General features: G+C 40.2%; 1 protein-coding gene across 1 annotated transcript; it reads right to left on the bottom strand.

Annotated features, from left to right (window-relative positions):
• Window positions 1–12,844: 12,844 nt before the first annotated feature.
• On the bottom strand, window positions 12,845–15,738 carry LOC132486963 (uncharacterized). The gene is given in 3 exon segments (XM_060094505.1): window positions 12,845–13,010; window positions 13,012–13,823; window positions 14,812–15,738. Coding segments are annotated over 3 exon segments (1,905 nt in total).
• Window positions 15,739–27,110: the final 11,372 nt, after the last annotated feature.

Here is a 27,110-nt window from a genome sequence, read left to right as displayed (position 1 = left end):
TATATATATATATATATATACATATATAATTTTTGCCCTCAAAAATGGTCAGTCACCATTAATTTTGTGTGAAATTTGGTAGGACCTGAACTACAGTGAAATACCAAGAACTGCCATTTAAATTACATATTATTGCTAATAATTGTTATGACTGGCAATAAGCAAACATGTGGTGTTGAGTTTTTTAAACGCTTCTACATTTTTTTTGAAAGTTTGGGCTTTGACAAGAGCTCATTAGGAAAAAACCTTTAATTCTTTTCCTTCTTATTTATAGTTGAACAAAAGCGCACACCTCCACACACCATATATGTATACGATAATGGAATTTGTTTCTTGTGAACTTGCATTTAGCCTGTGAAAATTACCTTTAATGACTTTGAAAGATATTGTGCTTTTTGCACATTTTAAGTTTCTGATGGGGGACAGGGATGAGGGGCAGTGATGGGAGGATGGTGAAAGAAAAATTATATATATACATATACATATATAGAGAGATATAGATATAGATATAGATATAGATATAAAATTCAGGGCATAAGACCTGCAAAATTCTGGGATTAAAAGTCATGTGAATAATCGTTTCCATTTCCAAACCTCTCTTAATAAATAATGGTAAAATGCCACAGTAGATATTTCAGGCTATTTAATAAAACTCTCTTTCTCTGTCTCTCTGTCTCCCTTCTCTCATACACACACACACACACAGCACACCCCAAAACAAACTCATTCTCACATACAGAATAGAAACTAAACCAAATCAAACCATAGGGAAAGATGCTTGGGTGGGGAAAGGAAATGGGGACTCTTATGAAGAGCTCTCTCTGTTTACCTTCATTCCTCTCATCCGGGTCAGTGTAGATGGAAGCCAGAGTAAAGAGGGAAAAGATAACAAAAGCCAATAAAATGAATGCCATTTCCAGGTTGGTAAACCGAAGCTCCATGAAAGACCACAAACTTCTTTGCCTGCAATAGAAAGCAGACACTGGCTTAGTATACCCTGGTCCAGAGAGAACTTGTTGGGTAATTATTTATTGTAGAATGAGATTTACTAAGACTTTTTAAGATACTTCTGTGCACCTGGAACAACACACCTGGCACTAGCAGAAATGGAGGGTGCTCTCGTTTTTTGAAATTTGGCATCAGTCTTGGTGTAATTGAACTTAGACTTTGCTGTGTAGACTGGAGGAGAGCATGGGAGTCTGAAGGGCAGAGTCAATTTATGTTTTATGAGTTTTTTGGACAAAACCCTGGGAGTAAAGATAGAGTATATTTCATATCATGAAGGAAAAAATAATGTTGGTTTCTATCTCACTGACCACACCCAGGTTCAGAGTAATGTTCTTGTGCCTGAAGTTATCCAGCGTTTGCCAACCAGGTGATAAATCTACAATGGAAGCAATTTTTAGTGAAGAAACCATAGTCTTCAGAGTAGCTGGATCAAACTCAACCCAAATAAAGATAAATGTGTTAACAATTCAACCATGAGAACTTCCAATCTCAGACTCGAAAAAGGAGAGCTCATGTGTCCAGAAAGGAAAGCATAGTTCCATTGGGGGGAAAGGATAACATCTAGTTGGAAATAACCTCTGTCTTTCTGTCTTTCAATGTTTACTACATAAATGGAAAATATTTAAAACACTGCAGACATATGTGGGAATGTGATAATTTTAAGAAGACCCAAAGAAAGAGATTTCACATCTTTCCACTGCAACTCATTCCAAATTCTTTATTTACTGTCTATTTTAGGGAAATAACTTATTGGGGTCTTTCACCTAAGGGTTCAGTCTCCTTTAAATATATTTTTTAAATGACTTCATCATACCCTGTAGTTGAGAGACAAGATTTGAGGTGGGAGTTAGGCTTGCTCTCTTTCCTAGTTGCAGTCTTCCAGTGTTGCTATAGCAGAACAGAGGTGGGTGAGGGGATAATAAGTTCTTTAAAATCTGCTGGTTTTGAACAGATTTCTGATTCTTTTTTTTTCTTTTGGACATACTTCTTACAATTGACAATAGTTTGGGGGATATTGATCAGAAGTCTGTAGCTTTTCGTAGGTTTGTAGGACAGAAAATTAGACATGGAATTTATGTGTCATAGGTATGCACATTTTAAGATATGAAGAATACTACCGGGGCTTCCCTGGTGGCGCAGTGGTTGAGAATCCACCTGCCAATGCAGGGGACACGGGTTCGAGCCCTGGTCTGGGAAGATCCCACATGCCGTGGAGCAACTAGGCCCGTGGGCCACAACTACTGAGCCTGCGCGTCTGGAGCTTGTGTTCCACAACAAGAGAGGCCGCGACAGTGAGAGGCCCGCGCACCGTGATGAAGAGAGGCCCCCGCTCGCCGCAACTAGAGAAAGCCACGCACAGAAACGAAGACCCAACACAGCCAAAAATAAATAAATTAAAAAAAAAAAAAAAAAGAATACTACCAAGGGGGTTAAGATGTATCTTGGAAATTTTTCACATCAGTGCACATTGGTCGAGCTTATTCTGGTTACTGGAAGCTGAGCATTCTAGAGTATGGCTCTACTGTCATTTAACCACTCATATTGATGGGAATTTGGGTTCCTTCTAATTTTTTGTCATCGCCAACAACGCAGCAGAAAATATTTTTTTGTAAATATAAATTTGCACACAGGTACACATATCTCTAGGAAAGATTTATAGAAGTAGAACTGCTGGATGTATAAACTTTTGAAATGTTCCTTCACAAATTTCCCTGAAATTTACAACCTTATCAGTACTATATGTAAAGAACTGGTTCCCAAATCCTTCCTCAACACTCCCTCTTTCGGTTTTCCCCCCCAATTTGAAGTTAAAAATACGATCTCATGTTTAAATTGGCTTTTCCCTGATTTCTAGTGAGGTTGAACATTTTTTTATGTGTTGATTTATTATTTATACAGTTTGCTCTGTGAATAACTTGTCTTTATCTTTTGCCCAGTTTTAAACTGGGCATTTGTAATTTTCTCACTGATTTGTAGACACTCATTATAAACTTTGGATAAAAAATTCCTTTCAGGGCTTCCCTGGTGGCGCAGTGGTTGAGAGTACGCCTGCCGATGCAGGGGATGCGGGTTCGTCCCTAGGTGAAGTAGGTGAAGCTTCCTTGCCCAGTCAAGATTTCTGTTGGGCTACATGTTTTTCTACAGTGACTGATTTCTGTTCTTATTTGGACTCATATTTGCAAAGAAGCACTATATGTTATGTTTCAACTTTAAATTTTAAAATACATCATATGGTCCAGAACAAAAGCAATGTTCTTAAGTACCTCTGAATGTTCAAATGTAGATGATCTATGTAAATTCAGTTAGGGATCAAAATAGCCAGACTTCTTCCAGTGAATACTGAACTGACAGTCTTTGAAAATCTTTCTCTGGAGACTTCTTACAGTAACAGGGAAAAATGTGGGTTCTTGGTCAGTTTCTCAATAAATACAATTTCCTGAAATATCTCAGGGCTTTGTCATACCTTATACCCTTTTCAACAAAGAAAGTTGTCTTAACTATTCCCTTATAAAAAGGCATAGAGTAAGAGAATTGAGAATGTTAATTACAAATGAGATAGTGGATTTACAAACTATTAAGAGCTGCAGAACTCTTGCAATACTAAAATATTCTGAGTTTTTTTTTTATTTTTTATTTTTTTGCGGTACGCGGGCCTCTCACTGCTGTGGCCTCTCCCGTTGTGGAGCATGGGCTCCGGACGCGTAGGCTCAGCAGCCATGGCTCACGGGCCCAGCCACTCCGCGGCATGTAGGATCTTCCCGGACCGGTGCACGAACCCGCGTCCCCTGCATCGGCAGGTGGACTCTCAAACACTGCGCCACCAGGGAAGCCCAATATTCTGATTTTCTATTAAATATTTTTTATTCAGTTTTAAGATCACAGTTAAAGTACTTTAGCATGTTATACACATGACTTACATGTGCAATTTTTAGAAATTAAATTAAGGGCCTCCCTGGTGGCGCAAGTGGTTGAGAGTCCGCCTGCCGATGCAGGGGATACGGGTTCGTGCCCCGGTCTGGGAGGATCCCATATGCCGCGGAGCGGCTGGGCCCGTGAGCCATGGCCGCTGAGCCTGCGCGTCCGGAGCCTGTGCTCCGCAACGGGGGAGGCCACAACAGTGAGAGGCCCGCATACCGCAAAAAAAAAAAAAAAAAAAAAAAAAAAAAAAAAAGAAATTAAATTAAGTATAAGATTTTGAGGAAAGAAATTATATAAACGTGTATATTGACTTTTACTACACATACATCTAAGAAAGCAATAATTCTGTTGTACCATTAAGTGGAAATCATTTATTACATGGCACGTTTACACCAACTCTAAAGACAACCAAGCCAATTTCTGAAAGCAAGAAAAATGAGCAATTTGGTCATGCTGAAAACTGTCAACAGACTTAAGACCTGGTGGCCAAATGAAGCTGTAGTTAATTTATAATAGGTAAGTAAGCAATTCAAACCTATGGGAAAAGTTCATAATCTGGTAATGTGGACTCTCAGGTGGTTTTTATTCCTTTTCGACAGATTCCTGAGAGCAAGCCATGAATGCTAAGGAAATGAGAAACATGTTGCCGAGCATGTGCTGAGCTCCAGATCACAAACCTCCCCCACCCCAGTTCTGCCGCTACGAGCTGACGCACTAAAGGGAGGTGTCAGTGGACGTGAGCACTCCCCTGAGGCCGCCAGGGGATGTGATGGTTAGTCCACGAAACGCGTGCCTCTGTGATTTAGGTTAGAGCTTGTGAGGTAAGACGTGTGGTGCGGTGCAGTGGGAGGGTGTGGAGGCATGGAATTAGGTCCTTGCTCCTCGGTAACCAGTTCTGGCCCAAGTTATTAGAAAATCTCTGGAAAGAGTAGTAATGTTCACAGTAACTAATTCTGTGCATAAAGATCAACTTAAGGAATTGACAGACCATTAGCCAGACTCATCAAGAAAAAAAGGGAGAAGACTCAAATCAATAGAATTAGAAATGAAAAAGGAGAAGTAACAACTCACGCTGCAGAAATACAAAAGATCATGAGAGATTACTACAAGCAACTCTATGCCAATAAAATGGACAACCTGGAAGAAATGGACAAATTCTTAGAAATGCACAACCTGCCAAGACTGAATCAGGAAGAAATAGAAAATATGAATAGACCAATCACAAGCCCTGAAATTGAAACTGTGATTAAAAATCTTCCAACAAACAAAAGCCCAGGACCAGATGGCTTCACAGGCGAATTCGATCAAACATTTAGAGAAGAGCTAACACCCATCCTTCTCAAACTCTTCCAAACAATTTCAGAGGAAGGAACACTCCCAAACTCATTCTACGAGGTCACCATCACCTTGATACCGAAACCAGGCAAGGATGTCCCAAAGAAAGAAAACTACAGGCCTATATCACTGATGAACATAGATGCAAAAAGCCTCAACATAAGACTAGCTAACAGAATCCAACAGCACATTAAAAGGATCATACACCATGATCAAGTGGGGTTTATTCCAGGAATGCAAGGATTACTCAATATACGCAAATCAATCAATGTGATACACCATATTAACAAATTGAAGGAGAAAAACCATAGGATCCTCTCAATAGATGCAGAGAAAGCTTTTGACAAAATTCAACACCCATTTATGATAAAAACACTGCAGAAAGTAGGCATAGAGGGAACTTTCCTCAACCTAATCAAGGCCATATATGACAAACCCACAGCCAACATTGTCCTCAATGGTGGAAAACTGAAACCATTTCCACAAAGATCAAGAACAAGACAAGGTTGCCCACTCTCACCACTCTTATTCAACCTAGTTTTGGAAGTTTTAGCCACAGCAATCAGAGAAGAAAAGGAAATAAAAGGAATCCAAATCGGAAAAGAAGAAGTAAAGCTGTCACTGTTTGCAGATGACATGATACTATACATAGAGAATCCTAAAGATGCTACCAGAAAACTACTAGAGCTAATCAATGAATTTGGTAAAGTAGCAGGATACAAAATTAATGCACAGAAATCTCTGGCATTCCTGTACACTAATGATGAAACATCTGAAAATGAAATCAAGAAAACACTCCCATTTACCATTGCAACAAAAAGAATAAAATATCTAGGAATAAACCTACCTAAGGAGACAAAAGACCTGTATGCAGAAAATTATAAGACACTGATGAAAGAGATTAAAGATGATACAAATAGATGGAGAGATATACCATGCTTCTGGATTGGAAGAATCAATATTGTGAAAATGACTCTACTACCCAAAGCAATCTACAGATTCAATGCAATCCCTATCAAACTACCAGTGGCATTTTTCACAGAACTAGAACAAAACATTTCAAAATTTGTTTGGAAAAAAAAAAGACCCCGAATAGCCAAAGCAATCTTGAGAACGAAAAACGGAGCTGGAGGAATCAGGCTCCCTGACTTCAGACTATACTACAAAGCTACAGTAATCAAGACAGTGTGGTACTGGCACAGAAACAGAAAGATAGATCAATGGAACGGGATAGAAAGCCCAGAGATCAACCCATGCACATATGGTCAACTTATCTTTGATAAAGGAGGCAGGAATGTACAGTGGAGAAAGGACAGCCTCTTCAATAAGTGGTGCTGGGAAAACTGGACAGGGACATGTAAAAGTATGAGATTAGATCATTCCCTAACACCATACACAAAAATAAGCTCAAAATGGATTAAAGGCCTCAATGTAAGGCCAGAAACTATCAAACTCTTAGAGGAAAACATAGGCAGAACACTCTATGACATAAATCACAGCAAGATCCTTTTGGACCCACCTCCTAGAGAAATGGAAATAAAAACAAAGATAAACAAATGGGACCTCATGAAACTTCAAAGCTTTTGCACAGCAAAGGAAACCATAAACAAGACCAAAAGACAACCCTCAGCATGGGAGAAAATATTTGCAAATGAAGCAACTGACAAAGGATTAATCTCCAAAATTTATAAGCAGCTCATGCAGCTCAATAGCAAAAAAACAAACAACCCAATCCAAAAATGGGCAGAAGACTTAAATAGGCATTTCTCCAAAGAAGATATACAGACTGCCAACAAACACATGAAAGGATGTTCAACATCATTAATCATTAGAGAAATGCAAATCAAAACTACAATGAGATATCATCTCACACCAGTCAGAATCGCCATCATCAAGAAATCTAGAAACAATAAATGCTGGAGAGGGTGTGGAGAAAGGGAACACTCTTGCACTGCTGGTGGGAATGTGAATTGGTACAGCCACTATGGAGAACAGTATGGAGGTTCCTTAAAAAACTAAAAATAGAACTACCATATGACCCAGCAATCCCACTACGAGGCATATACCCTGAGAAAACCATAATTCAAAAAGAGACATGTACCAAAATGTTCATTGCAGCTCTATTCACAATAGCCCGGAGATAGAAACAACCTAAGTGTCCATCATCCGATGAATGGATAAAGAAGATGTGGCACATGTATACAATGGAATATTACTCAGCCATAAAAAGAAACGAAACTGAGCTATTTGTAATGAGGTGGATAGACCTAGAGTCTGTCATACAGAGTGAAGTAAGTCAGAAAGAGACAGACAAATACCGTATGCTAACACATATATATGGAATTTTTTTTTAAAATGTCATGAAGAACCTAGGGGTAAAACGGGCATAAAGACACAGACCTAACTTGAGAATGGACTTGAGGATATGGGGAGGGGGAAGGGTAAGCTGTGACAAAGCGAAAGAGAGGCATGGACATATATACACTACCAAACGTAAGGTAGATAGATAGTGGGAAGCAGCCGCAGAGCACAGGGAGATCAGCTCGGTGCTTTGTGACCACCTGGAGGGGTGGGATGGGGAGGGTGGGAGGGAGGGAGATGCATGAGGGAAGGGATGTGGGAACAGATGTATATGTATGACTGATTCACTTTGTTATTAAGCAGAAACTAATAAATAAATAAATAAATAAATAAATAAATAAATAAATAAAAAAGATCAACTTCAGGGCAGGATCAATTTTGACCACTGACTGCAACAAGGAAACAGTGGCCACCGAACTTCTAAGTACAAGGTTTCCTCTTTTCTGTTATTATTATAAATCATACCACCACAAATAAAATTTGGCCAGGAGAGGAAACTTTGTGTATGTGTGAAGAAAATGTATATTGATATTTTTAAGGAAAGCGTAGCACAAACAGATGGACGTGTATGAGGGGAATCAAATGTACTTGTCTTGTTGTTCACTCTTTTGCTGCTTCTGTTTCTAAAATGTAAGATAATGTCCCCAGTGAAAAGGACAAGGTCATTTAATATGGGGTATAATAAACTTCACTATCACTTCCAAACTATATAAAAGCAAAGCAGTCCATCAGACTCTGAATACATCACCAGACATATCTGGTAAGATGAACTGAACCACTGTTTCTTTTTTTATTGTAAGTATGAGGTTAGTCAATCTAAATAAGATAACTGTAAAATAAAAAATCCCCAAACTCAAAGAAACACAAAATCCAAATCTAATTCTTTGGGAATGCTTGTCTAAATAAAAGCAACACCTAATTAACAATTAGTACACTCTTTATAAGGTGCAAAACAAGATCCTATGTGGGGAAAGCTAAATTTTAATTCCCACCTAACAGTCACTCTGAATACTTTATAGGTCAAATGTAATAAGAGCATTTGCTTCTACTGCCCATTTTCAGCAATACATTGTTCTCTCTGGAGAAGGTGGTTTGGGAAGTCAAAACACTGCAGTGGAAAACAGTGGCCCTGACGGTAGAAGCAAAAAAAGACAAACCTTTGAAACAGGACTTACTGGAATTAACCGTTAAAGCCGAGGTAGCCCATTAGGATTGGCCTTATCTGAGGGCTCTGTGAAGCAGTGCAATCAAAGGTGAACCTTCTCACAGCATCACGTACACCCCGACTTCCCCTTTACAAATGATGACTCCAGGCCTTGCACGACTTCCTTCCTTTTCCCCCAAGAAGCGGCGATGCTTCCCCTTTGCTGTATGGATGCTGGCCTCCAGCCTCCAGCTGCTGGTCTCCAGAACACTTAGGATTCATACAGTAGTTTAACAGGCAGCATGGTCCCACTGCTTCACATTAATGCCAAATGCCAAACTTGGAACAGAGCTACTTGATATTCCCCATCCCTCCCCCGGAACTGTATAGACAAAACATGTCATTCAGTTTTCAGCTTACTCCTAGTGCTGTATCGATTTATAATCTGCTTGAGATTTTACATAGGTGCAAACATTTCCAGAGGATGAGCCAAGGACTACAGAGTGCAAACAAAATTTTCTATGACTCAGGCAGAGTAGCATCTGACTTGATAAGAGAGTGACAGGGATTACACAAGTTGGATTCTAAATAACCAGACCCGTTCAGATGCTTCATTTTGTTCACAGTGTTCGATCACTTTTTTTCTCGGCAGCAGTTTGAATGGCAGGAACTATAATAACAGTGATAACGTGGGAATGAGTTGAGCATGGCTTTGAGGGGGCACTGGTAGAAAGCTCATCTGACGGAATTAAATAAATATATTTTCGGGGGGGAAAAGACTGTCAGAATTACAATGGTATGATATATCCTTTTAAAAAAGAGGGCTTTAAAGAATTCACCATTTTCATCTAAAATCTGGGACCTAACCTAGTTTGGGGATAAGAACCTGTGTCTTCAAAGTGGCTGTGGGACCTTTTGCCTTTTCCTGGCCTCATTACAGTTATCCAAACAAATAAACACTTAAGAAGGGCGTCTTACAGTATTTTCTCTCTTTCACTCAGCTTCTTGGAGCTGCAGCTTCAGTAACTATAGTATACTCTACACACTTCAAAATTACATAGGAAAATACCCAGAATAACTAAATAAATAAAAGGCTAAAGAAAACTGGAACAGTACTGTGTCTCCATCTGAGACTAAATCATCCACTTCCAGCAACACAGAGAAGGGCTAGGACAATTTTGTTCCAAAGATTTATATACAGGTTTGAATCTAGAAATTAAGGTAAAAGCATAAATATTGAGAATTTCAACTAGATTCAGAATGGTTTCAGAAAGATATGATACAACAATTTAGAATAAAACAAAGGCAGAAGAGCATCATATTTTGGTTTGCTTGAAATATATATAAGGTGCAACAACTTTTTCTCTTGAGGATGCTTGTGGGACAAATGTTAGTGTAGATGGTGTTTGCTGGCAGATTAAGGTACACACCATAGCAATATGATTTTCTAAAATAAAAAAGAATGAGAGAAGTGAAATGAAAATGATAAATGGGGGAGGGTACTACATGTTGGTCTGCAATATTTGTGCTCACAAATGTTGTTACCTGAAAATACCAACACCCCTCTCCAGTGGATTCAGGGCATGAGAAAAGCACTATTTTTGAAATCAAGACATTACTCAGAGAAATGACAAGGTGAGTGTCTAAAAGACTATAGAGCTTTGCAGGATTTCTGCTACTCTCAGTGCCTAACCGCTTAAAAATTAAGCATGTCTACAAAAAGGTGGGGGTTTTTTTTCTAAAGTACCTGAAACAGTCGTATCCAGTAGGTTGCCCTCCACCCCGACCCTTGCCTAAGGGAAAAGCCACTGAGGTTTAGGAAAAGCAGATCAAGTAAGATATATTAATCACATAGAAAAAAGTCATCTTTTGTTTTGCTTCTTTTTAAGAAAGGTCCCATGAATATACAGCACTCTGTTAAGGAACTCTAGTGAAATGTAATCAGAGGACTGGAGGAGAGGGCACTGGCAAAAATAGACCTATTCTAACATGTTCTAGAGAATAACAAGTTAGTGCCATTGTCAAGGTGCATGTTCTGCACCAAACAACTTTTGTTGTTGATTTTATTTTTTTTTTGGATTTTAGCTAATTATAATTTTTAAATCACTGCTAGCAAGTGGTCCAGAAACTCCAACAGCCACCAACACTGGGACCCAGCAATTTTCAAACATTCACTTTGTGTTTCGAAATTTAGAAAATATTAATACAACAGCATCGTAGTAAAAATATCATGCTAAAATCTGGGGTTGCTCACCTGATTTATTTCTGTGTGAATGGGGCTAAGCTTCTGCCTCTGATTAACCTTGCTTACTAATTCCTTCTTCCTCCATGCCCACAAGGAATATGCATTTTTGAGGACACCGTTCCAATGCCCTGATGCCCTCTTTACCTGCTTTGAAAAAAAAAAAAGCCCAAATCTCTCTGTTCTTTTTCAATTCTGTTAGTATGTTGTACATATTTTCCAGCACCGAAACTGAAGTAACATCTACAACCGTGAAAAGCTAAACCTAGTCAGTACTAATAGAGTCATTTTTTGGTATGGCTATTAGGTCAAATTACGATGAGAAAAAAAATCATCATTACAATTCAGTCAAGTATAAATAAGATAGCTAGATAAAACCTTGTAAACTGTCACCATTTAGAGATCTAATTCAAAAGTTTCAAACTTGAACTAACACTATCAAAATTCCGCCAGTTTGAAAACCAGTAAAAATTATTGCTGGAATCCAATACTTAAAAGTTGGTAGTTTGTGCTGTGATGCAAGAGTGGGGAAATACTTTGTGCTATGGAACAAATACCCTGTAAAATCTGTAGCCGAAGACTAATTTTGATTTATCACTTTGCATCTGTTGCTAAGAAACAAGATACTGTGAACGTCAGGTGATGGAGTCAATATGTTGAATGTTCTAAGCCACTTAATCCAGTTGCACTGGCATATGTATGGTTGGTTTTATGTTCAAAAGCAACAAAACATGAAAAGGAAACAGGAAACTTGCAGGTGGATCTATAACTGCGAGTCCCACTCTGGTCAGGCACACCTCCCTCATCAATACCTCCGTAACCACAAAAACTCAAAATGGCTCTAAAAACCTGCAGTGCCAATTAGGCTGTGCATAGCAATTGCTACCCGTCCAGTCTGTCTGGGATGGATGTAAAAGGGCTGTAGCTCAAAGACCACACAAAGTGAGTGTGTCTTCAATGTGTTCTGAATAGTGAAGTAATCCTAAGGTCACTTCTGAATACTATTTTTCTTTTTTTGTCTGTATGAACGATCCATTGGTCACTCAGACCCTTGTGTAAAAATAAAAGAATCCTCAAGGCATGAAAACATCAGTAATCTGTAATCTGCTGGACTCTTCCCCTGTCTGGGAAAATATTCGCCACAATTGGACCCAAGCAAATTCTTCTTGGTCACTCAAGGCTAAGAAAAAAATTCTGCTTGTAAGAACTGTAATTTTTCTTCTTCTCTCTCTTTCTCTTTGTGCCAGCAAACTACCACTCTGGTGGCAAATATAAAAGTGCAGAATATATGGACCACAAGGCCGAGCATACACCGCTAACAGCGGTACATCTGCCTGCCCGTGCTGTTTGGGAGTCTCTGGAAGAGGCTTTTTAATATTATTCTACAATGTAAATGTAGGTATAGCCTATTATATAAACCATCTTAGAACATAAACCTCCATGTACAAAAAAGACTAAGAATATCTAATAATAACTAGTGCAGTGTGTCAGTTTTTGTTTTTTTGCTTTTGGTTTTTGTTTTGAAAGAATAACTAGGTAATATATGAAACTAGTTTCACACTCTCTGGTTGGTAAAAGAGATGCTGGATGAGCTACAGTAAAGGCAGCCTTTTACCAAGTTACCACCTATTACCATCAAAAGCCTTCCATAGAAAGCAAAGCTCTAGGATCATCCCATTTCTGCTCATTATCAGACAGACAACATCACCCTCAAAGACTCTGGGTTCTGAAAGAACAAACTGGCCCAGGGTGCCAACTTCTGCTTCAAGTGAATCTGGGCCGTGTAGGGCAACAAGCACTTGTTTGCTGTCTCTATCTGCCACCACATGGACTCACTAGCATCTCTCAATAAAGACAAGGCTAGGGTAGTAGGTAAAGCACAATGTTTTACAATTAAAGGGCGCTTCACTGGTCAGCGCAAGAAATAAGTACAGGAGTCGGGGGCATTTCTTTTGGCTGTCCATCATGGGGGAGCGGAGTTGATCTCTGACTTCTATGCATTTTCCATGGCAGCCACTTCGGCCGGCACAGCGAGGCTGAAGAACGCAGACACGGCGGGCATCTCCGGGGTGCTGCTCCGCGTCTCCGTGGCCTCTTGGTTGTGTGAGCATGCGTCATTGCAGCCTGTCTCGGTCACCTTAACAAGACTCCTCTGCAGGTGTTCCTTTGGTTTGTCATCCAAAGTACCTCCTGCTGGTGATACCCGGCCATCTGCTGTCCTGACAAGGTGTGTGATCTTGGTTTTCCTTGCTTTTCTCTTTTGACTGCCCACCAAGGGTTCTTGCGCCCTTGTTGGCTCTGGAGTGTTGGGAATGGATGGGGCATTTGTAACCTTATAAGCAGGCTCTGTGGTGTTTCTGTCTTCTGAAAATATGGCTTCTGTAGGGTGAATGGCAGCCAAGAAGAGTTGCCTGTTTGACCATTTATCCCCACTTCCTTTTTCCGGAACATTAGGCTTCTCCTTTTTGTGCTTGTATTTGCTGACAATTTTGTGGAATAAGTTCTTTTTCTGAGACTGGAAAGGACCTTTGCTGGTTTGGGTCGGTTCTGGGGACATATGTCCGGTCTTCTTCTTTTTTCTTGGGACAGGTACACATTTCTGGTCAAATGTAACAGGACTATACTGAGGGAGGCTGTTGAATTTCTTTTCAGATTCTTCATCCAGCTTTGCTGAGCCAAGGAGAGAGTCTTCCTTTGGCTTTGTCTTCTTGAACTTCTTGCTTCCACTGGTCCCACTCTGGTGAAATGTCCAGCTTTCTTCATGCCAACACTCTTCATGATCAGAGGACTTTCCTTTTCCTGACCTTCGTTTCCCTCTGCCAACATTAGCTCGCAGAGAGGTGAGCATACCCTCAGACACCAGGGTTTTATAAAGAGCACCTTTGCAAGACCTCTCAGATTTCCGGGAGCCACAAGTCTCTATTTTTCTGTGACACTCACTGTCCTCAGGCTTGGCCTGTCCCGATAGACTGGGTGGTAATGCATCCTCCGTAGGGGTCAAAGGTTCTGCTTTTATACCCTCTGGGACCTCACCAGAAATGTTCTTGCTGGCAGAAATACTGATAAAATCTTGAGGTCTTGACTCTTGGGTGGTGTCTGAGGATCTCTCCTTTGACATTTTCTTCTCTCTTGATTTCACTTTCTTCTTTGGTGGCTTGGCATCCAAAATGCTTCCCTTGCCACTCGAGGATGTATGCACCTGCTTGCGAGGGGTATCTCCAAGCTTCTCGATGCCCCAGTCTCCCTTTGCAACAGCTTCAATGGTGTACATGACACTCTCGATATCAGATTCCGAGGACTGCCTCTTTTTGCAAGTCTTCTTGGGTGTGGATTTATCATTTCCCTGTCGATCCATTTTGGTTTTCTTCTTTTCCTTTTTTAGCTTTTCTGGTTTGCTTAACGCTGTGGGAATCTCGATGATCCTAATGCCATGAGGATGGCACATGTGATCCTTCCTACTGGGAACATCGCTTATTATTATCTTGCTACTGCCAGAGTAAGAAAAATCAGGGAAGTGACTACATTTTTGATCTTCCTCTAATTCTTCCTTTTTAATTGCTTTAGGAGCTTCCATTTTTATACCCATTATATCATCCATTCGCAGCTCCTCAAAATTTCTTAATTCCTTAGAATCTCTTACATTTTCCTTAGCTGATTTTTCAAATTCTGCTTCTTTCTGGAACCTGGCTTCATCTATTTTCTCCATTTTCATTTCTCTTTCTTCCTTGCCCTTCTCCAGTTCTTGAATTCTTCCGCCATCTGATTCTTTGGATTTTATTAGCTTTGATTCTTCCATTTTCACCCCCTCTGATGCCAGGCACATCTCTGCCAGTTGAAAGAGTGCAGACTCTCCACAGCGTTTTACAGGTTCAGCACCGCCCAACTGTGAAGTCTTCGAACAGATCTCTGCAAACTGAAACAAGGCTGATGCTTGACATTGTTTTGACGGAACATCAGGGTGGGAGGTACCTGAAGATATCTCGGCAAACTGAAATAATGGTGACTCCTGACGCAATTCAGAGGATTCTGAAACATCAGGCCTGCAAGTGCCAGAGGATATCTCTGGTGTACCAAGAACATGTTCTCCAGCTAAAAGCAGCATGCTCAGGCCTCCCATTTGAGTAGGATCAGCCATCCCAAAGTTAAGCTGAGGCATTTCTTCAGGCTTTGTTTTCTTGGGGCTTGGCAAGGCTCTTGAAGAGTCAGATGGGAAGGCCCACAGTTTCTCCCGTGGATTGACAGTGGATGTTGGGGATTTCACAGGCTTGTTTGTGGTAGCACACCATTTGTAGCCAGGATTTGCTTTCATAAATGCATGTTTATACTCCTTGGCCATGTCTGTGTATTTCTGCTTTTCCTTTGGATCGAGAACAGCCCACCAATCAGCTAGTATCTTGGTAGCACCTCGGTTATCAAGCCTGTTCCTGTGTTCCTGACGTACAAGAGAGCGATGACGTTTGCAAAATAAGAGAAATGCATTCATTGGTCTCCGGGCTCGCTGTTCTGGTGATTCATCATCTTCAGTTTCACCATCTTGCTCTAGACCCGCGGCCCCAAGAAGTTGAACCTTATCAATATCCTCCTCTTGGTCTTCCTCTTCTTCCTCTTCTGAAAAGTCAAGAAGTTTCTTTGCTAGCAATGGATGCCACTGAAGGCACTTTCGTTTTGGTCGTTTTCCAGCTCCTTCTCCTTCTGCGGAATAATCTTTATTTCTATGACTGCCTTTCATTACTCTGACCGGTCAAGTCAAGACTTTCCATCGTGAGTTCAATGGAACATCGGAACTTCCAGCTTCTGTGATGCAGCAGAATTCCAGGAAGGCAAACGGAAAGTACACAGGGAGGAAGATGAACTGCGGCAAAGACTGTGTCCTATGATACTGACCGCGCGGGTTCGCCGGGCGCGAGGGCGTGTGTGTGGCTCGCCCTCAGCGGCCAGTCAGGGCTTCTCTATGGGAAAGTGGAGAGAGAGGAGCTCGCGGAGCCACTCGGCCTCCCTTCACTGTACACTCCAAGATTCTGATGCTTAAAGAGTGACTCTCATAACCACTAAGGACCTACTCTATAGCACAGGGAACTATACTCAATATTTTGTAATAACCTATAATGGAAAAGAATCTGAAGAAGAATATATATATATGAATCACTGTGCTGTACACCTAAAACTAACACAACATTGTAAATCAACTATACTTCAACTTAAAATGATGAATTAATTAATCTAATTAAATACAATTTCTTCCCTAAAAAAATAAGAATGACTCTCAACTCTTCTAAACATATAAAATATTTTCTTAAACCTTAATCCACCCACTCCTGACACGTTAGGACCTGAGGCAAGACTGCGCTGTGCTGGAGGCTGAGGCCCTGCCCTCCAGCTCTGGGTCTGCCCCGTGTCCTGTAGGGCCTTGCTTACGGGACGGAACGTGGACGCCCAGCCACGTAGCCAAGCTCCCACCTCCCCTGCTGCACACAGATGAGCTTGGCCCCCTGGGGCCTGCAAGCGTCACATCTGTGGCTGGGCTCGTCTTCTAGACCATGGTCGTCACCTGGAAGCTTCTTAGAAATGCAGAATCTCAGGTCCCACCCAGACCTACTGAACAGTAGTCTACTTTTTCATAAAATCTCTAGGTGACTTATGTGCAAGTTAGAGCTTGAGAGCCTTTGCTCTCACGTGGGAGGCTGAGGTCAGAGGCACCCATCTCTTAAGTTTAAGAGACTCCCTGTTAAAATGCTTTGTTCGTCTTCTGACCTCTGAAGGACTTGAGAAGATTCTGGCCAATGATCAGTTCTGTTCAATTCCTTGTTGGACTTAAGGTACATTCCAAACCATAGCTGATTTTTCCTCATATACATTTCATTTTTTTCGGTCAGGTAATTTTCCTTAAGCTGTATTCTTAGTTAGAATGCACCCCACCCACCCTACTCTGTCAATATCACCTGCATCAGGGTGGCCACCTCTTCCGTGAAGCCCACCGCAATACCCCCAAGGAAGAGCTTCCGTTCTGACCCCATCCTCCTTAGTTGAAAACTCTGGTAGCCCATTCACTGGGTCTGCTCTGGTTATACAACTGAATCCTCCATGAGACAATCAGCTCCCTGACATAGGAGCTGAGTCCCATTCAGATTTAGATTCTCCATTGCCCATAGCTGAGTCTATCAGATTTTAAATACACATGTGAAATTAAATCTGCCTCTCTTAAGTTTATTTTTGTGGCTCCTGCAATTCTCTGCTTGTGCCAGAAAGGAGATGAAAATAGCCCTGCAATTTTAATGAAGGTGGGTTTTACTCCTGGGTCTTACCACATTTAGGAAAGTGTATACATTTTGTACTTTCATGCAAAATTGTGCTTGGCACCGACCTGGTGGTCACGAAGGGAAGCAAGGGTGTTCTTCGATGAGAATTCTTGGGCAGCTGGGTCTAGTTCTGTTAGTGAACAGTATTCAGATGGAGGAATTGCTTTAGCTTGGAAAGTAGACCTCAGATATAGGAGGAATAGAGCAGAAGAAAAAGGAACTTATGAAAAACGGAATACAGAAGTGTAAAGGAAAGGTCAATGTCTATGACTGGCCCAGTCTTCTGGCTGTCTGTGTCCATGGATCATAACTCAGGAGTCATGGGAGTGCAGAGAGGGGGCAGGAACCTGCAACGGGGAGTCTGTGCTCTAGTTTTGGCTCTTCTGCTAATTAACTGAGCCCCTGAGAAACTCACTAAACATTTGTGGGTCTCTGTTGTCACATCTGAAACATGAATAGTTGGTCAATGCTTCTTAACCAGAGAAGAAAGCTAGAAAAATGGGGGGGGGGGTAGGGGGTCTTGTTTAAAGACACGTGGCCAGGTGGGACACCCAGAAATGCGTATTTGCTGGGTTTGTGATGGGCCCCAAGTATGAGGTGCCTTTCTGATATTCAGTTCTGGTTAAGCATCAGTAAATCAGATGCTCTCTTAACATTCCTTCTAGCTCAAATATTCCCCAATTTCATGACTGCCAGCCCCGTAGTGAATGCATGGTTAGGAGTCTACGGGTCTGGCAGACACTGCTGGTTGTACCCCTCTTCCTTTAGGAACAAAACCCAAAGTTTTTGCTCCACACACGCCTCCCAGAATAACTATGACATTTCCCAGCTTTCCTTTCGGGATGTCCATGGACTAAATTCTGGCCAAAGGGAAGTGGTGAGTGTAGGTTCTGGGAGCGCTCTTAAAAGACAGAGGTGTGCCCTCTTGCTTCTTCTTGCTGACAGGCATGCATAGATGATAGTGGAAGATGGGCCAGCTGGGTCAGTGCCGGACATGGGAGCTGCCATAGGAGATGGGAGGGAACCAAGACAGTGTGGCCTGGGTCCAGGATACCAGGGAGTCGTGTCAGCAGGGAACTTCTACCCCCAGGCTTCCTTTATGTGTGAGAGAAAGACATTATCATCTAGTTAAAGTAACTGCAATTTTGCTCTTACTCTTTCTTTCAGCCAAACCCATTTTAAACTAAAACAATATGGAGCATGGAAAAGACTTTACGGACTCCAGTTACGCTTCCCAATCTTCATGTCAGCAGAAATTAAATGTCTGTTTACTGTGGCTTCTTGTTTTCTACTTCTGTAAGTGTAGTATGTTTATAAGACAGAGAATACTATTGTCTTTTACAGAGAGCACTTCTTTCACAGCCAAAAATTCATGGAGAGGTATCACAATTTTAGGAAGCACAGTTTTCTTTTTATGATTTTATCTTATTCTCTACAAACATATATTATTTCCTTACCATATGCCATATATATATATATAAATATATATATATATATATATATAAATATATATATATATATATATATTTATATATATAATTTTTGCCCTCAAAAATGGTCAGTCACCATTAATTTTGTGTGAAATTTGGTAGGACCTGAACTACAGTGAAATACCAAGAACTGCCATTTAAATTACATATTATTGCTAATAATTGTTATGACTGGCAATAAGCAAACATGTGGTGTTGAGTTTTTTAAACGCTTCTACATTTTTTTTGAAAGTTTGGGCTTTGACAAGAGCTCATTAGGAAAAAACCTTTAATTCTTTTCCTTCTTATTTATAGTTGAACAAAAGCGCACACCTCCACACACCATATATGTATACGATAATGGAATTTGTTTCTTGTGAACTTGCATTTAGCCTGTGAAAATTACCTTTAATGACTTTGAAAGATATTGTGCTTTTTGCACATTTTAAGTTTCTGATCGGGGACAGGGATGAGGGGCAGGGATGGGAGGATGGTGAAAGGAAAATTATATATATACATATACATATATAGAGAGATATAGATATAGATATAGATATAGATATAAAATTCAGGGCATAAGACCTGCAAAATTCTGGGATTAAAAGTCATGTGAATAATCGTTTCCATTTCCAAACCTCTCTTAATAAATAATGGTAAAATGCCACAGTAGATATTTCAGGCCATTTAATAAAACTCTCTTTCTCTGTCTCTCTGTCTCCCTTCTCTCATACACACACACACACACAGCACACCCCAAAACAAACTCATTCTCACATACAGAATAGAAACTAAACCAAATCAAAGAAAGATGATTGGGTGGGGAAAGGAAATGGGGACTCTTATGAAGAGCTCTCTCTGTTTACCTTCATTCCTCTCATCCGGGTCAGTGTAGATGGAAGCCAGAGTAAAGAGGGAAAAGATAACAAAAGCCAATAAAATGAATGCCATTTCCAGGTTGGTAAATGGAAGCTCCATGAAAGACCACAAACTTCTTCGCCTGCAATAGAAAGCAGACACTGGCTTAGTATACCCTGGTCCAGAGAGAACTTGTTGAGTAATTATTTATTGTAGAATGAGATTTACTAAGACTTTTTAAGATACTTCTGTGCACCTGGAACAACACACCTGGCACTAGCAGAAATGGAGGGTGCTCTCGTTTTTTGAAATTTGGCATCAGTCTTGGTGTAATTGAACTTAGACTTTGCTGTGTAGACTGGAGGAGAACATGGGAGTCTGAAGGGCAGAGTCAATTTATGTTTTATGAGCTTTTTGGACAAAACCCTGGGAGTAAAGTTAGAGTATATTTCATATCATGAAGGAAAAAATAATGTTGGTTTCTATCTCACTGACCACACCCAGGTTCAGAGTAATGTTCTTGTGCCTGAAGTTATCCAGCGTTTGCCAACCAGGTGATAAATCTACAATGGAAGCAATTTTTAGTGAAGAAACCATAGTCTTCAGAGTAGCTGGATCAAACTCAACCCAAATAAAGATAAATGTGTTAACAATTCAACCATGAGAACTTCCAATCTCAGACTCGAAAAAGGAGAGCTCATGTGTCTAGAAAGGAAAGCATAGTTCCATTGGGGGGAAAGGATAACATCTAGCTGGAAATAACCTCTGTCTTTCTGTCTTTCAATGTTTACTACATAAATGGAAAATATTTAAAACACTGCAGACATATGTGGGAATGTGATAATTTTAAGAAGACCCAAAGAAAGAGATTTCACATCTTTCCACTGCAACGCATTCCAAAGTCTTTATTTACTCTCTATTTTAGGGAAATAACTTATTGGGGTCTTTCACCTAAGGGTTCAGTCTCCTTTAAATATATTTTTTAAATGACTTCATCATACCCTGTAGTTGAGAGACAAGATTTGAGGTGGGAGTTAGGCTTGCTCTCTTTCCTAGTTGCAGTCTTCCAGTGTTGCTATAGCAGAACAGAGGTGGGTGAGGGGATAATAAGTTCTTTAAAATCTGCTGGTTTTGAACAGATTTCTGATTCTTTTTTTTTCTTTTGGACATACTTCTTACAATTGACAATAGTTTGGGGGATATTGATCAGAAGTCTGTAGCTTTTCGTAGGTTTGTAGGACAGAAAATTAGACATGGAATTTATGTGTCATAGGTATGCACATGTTAAGATATGAAGAATACTACCGGGGCTTCCCTGGTGGCGCAGTGGTTGAGAATCCACCTGCCAATGCAGGGGACACGGGTTCGAGCCCTGGTCTGGGAAGATCCCACATGCCGTGGAGCAACTAGGCCCGTGGGCCACAACTACTGAGCCTGCGCGTCTGGAGCTTGTGTTCCACAACAAGAGAGGCCGCGACAGTGAGAGGCCCGCGCACCGTGATGAAGAGAGGCCCCCGCTCGCCGCAACTAGAGGAAGCCACGCACAGAAACGAAGACCCAACACAGCCCAAAATAAATAAATTAAATTAAAAAAAAAATAAAAGAATACTACCAAGGGGGTTAAGATGTATCTTGGAAATTTTTCACATCAGTGCACATTGGTCGAGCTTATTCTGGTTACTGGAAGCTGAGCATTCTAGAGTATGGCTCTACTGTCATTTAACCACTCATATTGATGGGAATTTGGGTTCCTTCTAATTTTTTGTCATTGCCAACAACGCAGCAGAAAATATTTTTTTGTAAATATAAATTTTCACACAGGTACACATATCTCTAGGAAAGATTTATAGAAGTAGAACTGCTGGATGTATAAACTTTTGAAATGTTCCTTCACAAATTTCCCTGAAATTTACAACCTTATCAGTACTATATGTAAAGAACTGGTTCCCAAATCCTTCCTCAACACTCCCTCTTTCGGTTTTCCCCCCCAATTTGAAGTTAAAAATACGATCTCATGTTTAAATTGGCTTTTCCCTGATTTCTAGTGAGGTTGAACATTTTTTATGTGTTGATTTATTATTTATACAGTTTGCTCTGTGAATAACTTGTCTTTATCTTTTGCCCAGTTTTAAACTGGGCATTTGTAATTTTCTCACTGATTTGTAGACACTCATTATAAACTTTGGATAAAAAATTCCTTTCAGGGCTTCCCTGGTGGCACAGTGGTTGAGAGTCCGCCTGCCGATGCAGGGGACGCGGGTTCGTCCCTAGGTGAAGTAGGTGAAGCTTCCTTGCCCAGTCAAGATTTCTGTTGGGCTACATGTTTTTCTACAGTGACTGATTTCTGTTCTTATTTGGACTCATATTTGCAAAGAAGCACTATATGTTATGTTTCAACTTTAAATTTTAAAATACATCATATGGTCCAGAACAAAAGCAATGTTCTTAAGTACCTCTGAATGTTCAAATGTAGATGATCTATGTAAATTCAGTTAGGGATCAAAATAGCCAGACTTCTTCCAGTGAATACTGAACTGACAGTCTTTGAAAATCTTTCTCTGGAGACTTCTTACAGTAACAGGGAAAAATGTGGGTTCTTGGTCAGTTTCTCAATAAATACAATTTCCTGAAATATCTCAGGGCTTTGTCATACCTTATACCCTTTTCAACAAAGAAAGTTGTCTTCACTATTCCCTTATAAAAAGGCATAGAGTAAGAGAATTGAGAATGTTAATTACAAATGAGATAGTGGATTTACAAACTATTAAGAGCTGCAGAACTCTTGCAATACTAAAATATTCTGAGTTTTTTTTTATTTTTTATTTTTTTGCGGTACGCGGGCCTCTCACTGCTGTGGCCTCTCCCGTTGTGGAGCACGGGCTCCGGACGCGTAGGCTCAGCAGCCAGGGCTCACGGGCCCAGCCACTCCGCGGCATGTAGGATCTTCCCGGACCGGGGCACGAACCCGCGTCCCCTGCATCGGCAGGTGGACTCTCAAACACTGCGCCACCAGGGAAGCCCAATATTCTGATTTTCTATTAAATATTTTTTATTCAGTTTTAAGATCACAGTTAAAGTACTTTAGCATGTTATACACATGACTTACATGTGCAATTTTTAGAAATTAAATTAAGTATAAGATTTTGAGGAAAGAAATTATATAAACGTGTATATTGACTTTTACTACACATACATCTAAGAAAGCAATAATTCTGTTGTACCATTAAGTGGAAATCATTTATTACATGGCACGTTTACACCAACTCTAAAGACAACCAAGCCAATTTCTGAAAGCAAGAAAAATGAGCAATTCGGTCATGCTGAAAACTGTCAACAGACTTAAGACCTGGTGGCCAAATGAAGCTGTGGTTAATTTATAATAGGTAAGTAAGCAATTCAAACCTATGGGAAAAGTTCATAATCTGGTAATGTGGACTCGCAGGTGGTTTTTATTCCTTTTCGACAGATTCCTGAGAGCAAGCCATGAATGCTAAGGAAATGAGAAACATGTTGCCGAGCATGTGCTGAGCTCCAGATCACAAACCTCCCCCACCCCAGTTCTGCCGCTACGAGCTGACGCACTAAAGGGAGGTGTCAGTGGACGTGAGCACTCCCCTGAGGCCGCCAGGGGATGTGATGGTTAGTCCACGAAACGCGTGCCTCTGTGATTTAGGTTAGAGCTTGTGAGGTAAGACGTGTGGTGCGGTGCAGTCGGAGGGTGTGGAGGCATGGAATTAGGTCCTTGCTCCTCGGTAACCAGTTCTGGCCCAAGTTATTAGAAAATCTCTGGAAAGAGTAGTAATGTTCACAGTAACTAATTCTGTGCATAAAGATCAACTTAAGGAATTGACAGACCATTAGCCAGACTCATCAAGAAAAAAAGGGAGAAGACTCAAATCAATAGAATTAGAAATGAAAAAGGAGAAGTAACAACTCACGCTGCAGAAATACAAAAGATCATGAGAGATTACTACAAGCAACTCTATGCCAATAAAATGGACAACCTGGAAGAAATGGACAAATTCTTAGAAATGCACAACCTGCCAAGACTGAATCAGGAAGAAATAGAAAATATGAATAGACCAATCACAAGCCCTGAAATTGAAACTGTGATTAAAAATCTTCCAACAAACAAAAGCCCAGGACCAGATGGCTTCACAGGCGAATTCGATCAAACATTTAGAGAAGAGCTAACACCCATCCTTCTCAAACTCTTCCAAACAATTTCAGAGGGAGGAACACTCCCAAACTCATTCTACGAGGTCACCATCACCTTGATACCGAAACCAGGCAAGGATGTCCCAAAGAAAGAAAACTACAGGCCTATATCACTGATGAACATAGATGCAAAAAGCCTCAACATAAGACTAGCTAACAGAATCCAACAGCACATTAAAAGGATCATACACCATGATCAAGTGGGGTTTATTCCAGGAATGCAAGGATTACTCAATATACGCAAATCAATCAATGTGATACACCATATTAACAAATTGAAGGAGAAAAACCATAGGATCCTCTCAATAGATGCAGAGAAAGCTTTTGACAAAATTCAACACCCATTTATGATAAAAACACTGCAGAAAGTAGGCATAGAGGGAACTTTCCTCAACCTAATCAAGGCCATATATGACAAACCCACAGCCAACATTGTCCTCAATGGTGGAAAACTGAAACCATTTCCACAAAGATCAAGAACAAGACAAGGTTGCCCACTCTCACCACTCTTATTCAACCTAGTTTTGGAAGTTTTAGCCACAGCAATCAGAGAAGAAAAGGAAATAAAAGGAATCCAAATCGGAAAAGAAGAAGTAAAGCTGTCACTGTTTGCAGATGACGTGATACTATACATAGAGAATCCTAAAGATGCTACCAGAAAACTACTAGAGCTAATCAATGAATTTGGTAAAGTAGCAGGATACAAAATTAATGTACAGAAATCTCTGGCATTCCTGTACACTAATGATGAAACATCTGAAAATGAAATCAAGAAAACACTCCCATTTACCATTGCAACAAAAAGAATAAAATATCTAGGAATAAACCTACCTAAGGAGACAAAAGACCTGTATGCAGAAAATTATAAGACACTGATGAAAGAGATTAAAGATGATACAAATAGATGGAGAGATATACCATGCTTCTGGATTGGAAGAATCAATATTGTGAAAATGACTCTACTACCCAAAGCAATCTACAGATTCAATGCAATCCCTATCAAACTACCAGTGGCATTTTTCACAGAACTAGAACAAAACATTTCAAAATTTGTTTGGAAAAAAAAAAGACCCCGAATAGCCAAAGCAATCTTGAGAACGAAAAACGGAGCTGGAGGAATCAGGCTCCCTGACTTCAGACTATACTACAAAGCTACAGTAATCAAGACAGTGTGGTACTGGCACAGAAACAGAAAGATAGATCAATGGAACGGGATAGAAAGCCCAGAGATCAACCCATGCACATATGGTCAACTTATCTTTGATAAAGGAGGCAGGAATGTACAGTGGAGAAAGGACAGCCTCTTCAATAAGTGGTGCTGGGAAAACTGGACAGGGACATGTAAAAGTATAGGATTAGATCATTCCCTAACACCATACACAAAAATAAGCTCAAAATGGATTAAAGGCCTCAATGTAAGGCCAGAAACTATCAAACTCTTAGAGGAAAACATAGGCAGAACACTCTATGACATAAATCACAGCAAGATCCTTTTGGACCCACCTCCTAGAGAAATGGAAATAAAAACAAAGATAAACAAATGGGACCTCATGAAACTTCAAAGCTTTTGCACAGCAAAGGAAACCATAAACAAGACCAAAAGACAACCCTCAGCATGGGAGAAAATATTTGCAAATGAAGCAACTGACAAAGGATTAATCTCCAAAATTTATAAGCAGCTCATGCAGCTCAATAGCAAAAAAACAAACAACCCAATCCAAAAATGGGCAGAAGACTTAAATAGGCATTTCTCCAAAGAAGATATACAGACTGCCAACAAACACATGAAAGGATGCTCAACATCATTAATCATTAGAGAAATGCAAATCAAAACTACAATGAGATATCATCTCACACCAGTCAGAATCGCCATCATCAAGAAATCTAGAAACAATAAATGCTGGAGAGGGTGTGGAGAAAGGGAACACTCTTGCACTGCTGGTGGGAATGTGAATTGGTACAGCCACTATGGAGAACAGTATGGAGGTTCCTTAAAAAACTAAAAATAGAACTACCATATGACCCAGCAATCCCACTACGAGGCATATACCCTGAGAAAACCATAATTCAAAAAGAGACATGTACCAAAATGTTCATTGCAGCTCTATTCACAATAGCCCGGAGATAGAAACAACCTAAGTGTCCATCATCCGATGAATGGATAAAGAAGATGTGGCACATATATACAATGGAATATTACTCAGCCATAAAAAGAAACAAAACTGAGCTATTTGTAATGAGGTGGATAGACCTAGAGTCTGTCATACAGAGTGAAGTAAGTCAGAAAGAGACAGACAAATACCGTATGCTAACACATATATATGGAATTTTTTTAAAAAATGTCATGAAGAACCTAGGGGTAAAACGGGCATAAAGACACAGACCTAACTTGAGAATGGACTTGAGGATATGGGGAGGGGGAAGGGTAAGCTGTGACAAAGCGAAAGAGAGGCATGGACATATATACACTACCAAACGTAAGGTAGATAGATAGTGGGAAGCAGCCGCAGAACACAGGGAGATCAGCTCGGTGCTTTGTGACCGCCTGGAGGGGTGGGATGGGGAGGGTGGGAGGGAGGGAGATGCATGAGGGAAGGGATGTGGGAACAGATGTATATGTATGACTGATTCACTTTGTTATTAAGCAGAAACTAATAAATAAATAAATAAATAAATAAATAAATAAATAAATAAATAAATAAAAAAGATCAACTTCAGGGCAGGATCAATTTTGACCACTGACTGCAACAAGGAAACAGTGGCCACCGAATTTCTAAGTACAAGGTTTCCTCTTTTCTGTTATTATTATAAATCATACCACCACAAATAAAATTTGGCCAGGAGAGGAAACTTTCTGTACGTGTGAAGAAAATGTATATTGATATTTTTAAGGAAAGCGTAGCACAAACAGATGGACGTGTATGAGGGGAATCAAATGTACTTGTCTTGTTGTTCACTCTTTTGCTGCTTCTGTTTCTAAAATGTAAGATAATGTCCCCAGTGAAAAGGACAAGGTCATTTAATATGGGGTATAATAAACTTCACTATCACTTCCAAACTATATAAAAGCAAAGCAGTCCATCAGACTCTGAATACATCACCAGACATATCTGGTAAGATGAACTGAACCACTGTTTCTTTTTTTATTGTAAGTATGAGGTTAGTCAATCTAAATAAGATAACTGTAAAATAAAAAATCCCCAAACTCAAAGAAACACAAAATCCAAATCTAATTCTTTGGGAATGCTTGTCTAAATAAAAGC

The sequence above is a fragment of the Mesoplodon densirostris genome, chromosome 1, assembly GCF_025265405.1.
Source record: "Mesoplodon densirostris isolate mMesDen1 chromosome 1, mMesDen1 primary haplotype, whole genome shotgun sequence".
Classification (NCBI taxonomy): Eukaryota; Metazoa; Chordata; class Mammalia; order Artiodactyla; family Ziphiidae; genus Mesoplodon; species Mesoplodon densirostris.
The sequence above is the reverse complement of the archived record's forward strand: the minus strand, read 5'-3'. Positions and strand labels throughout refer to the sequence as shown.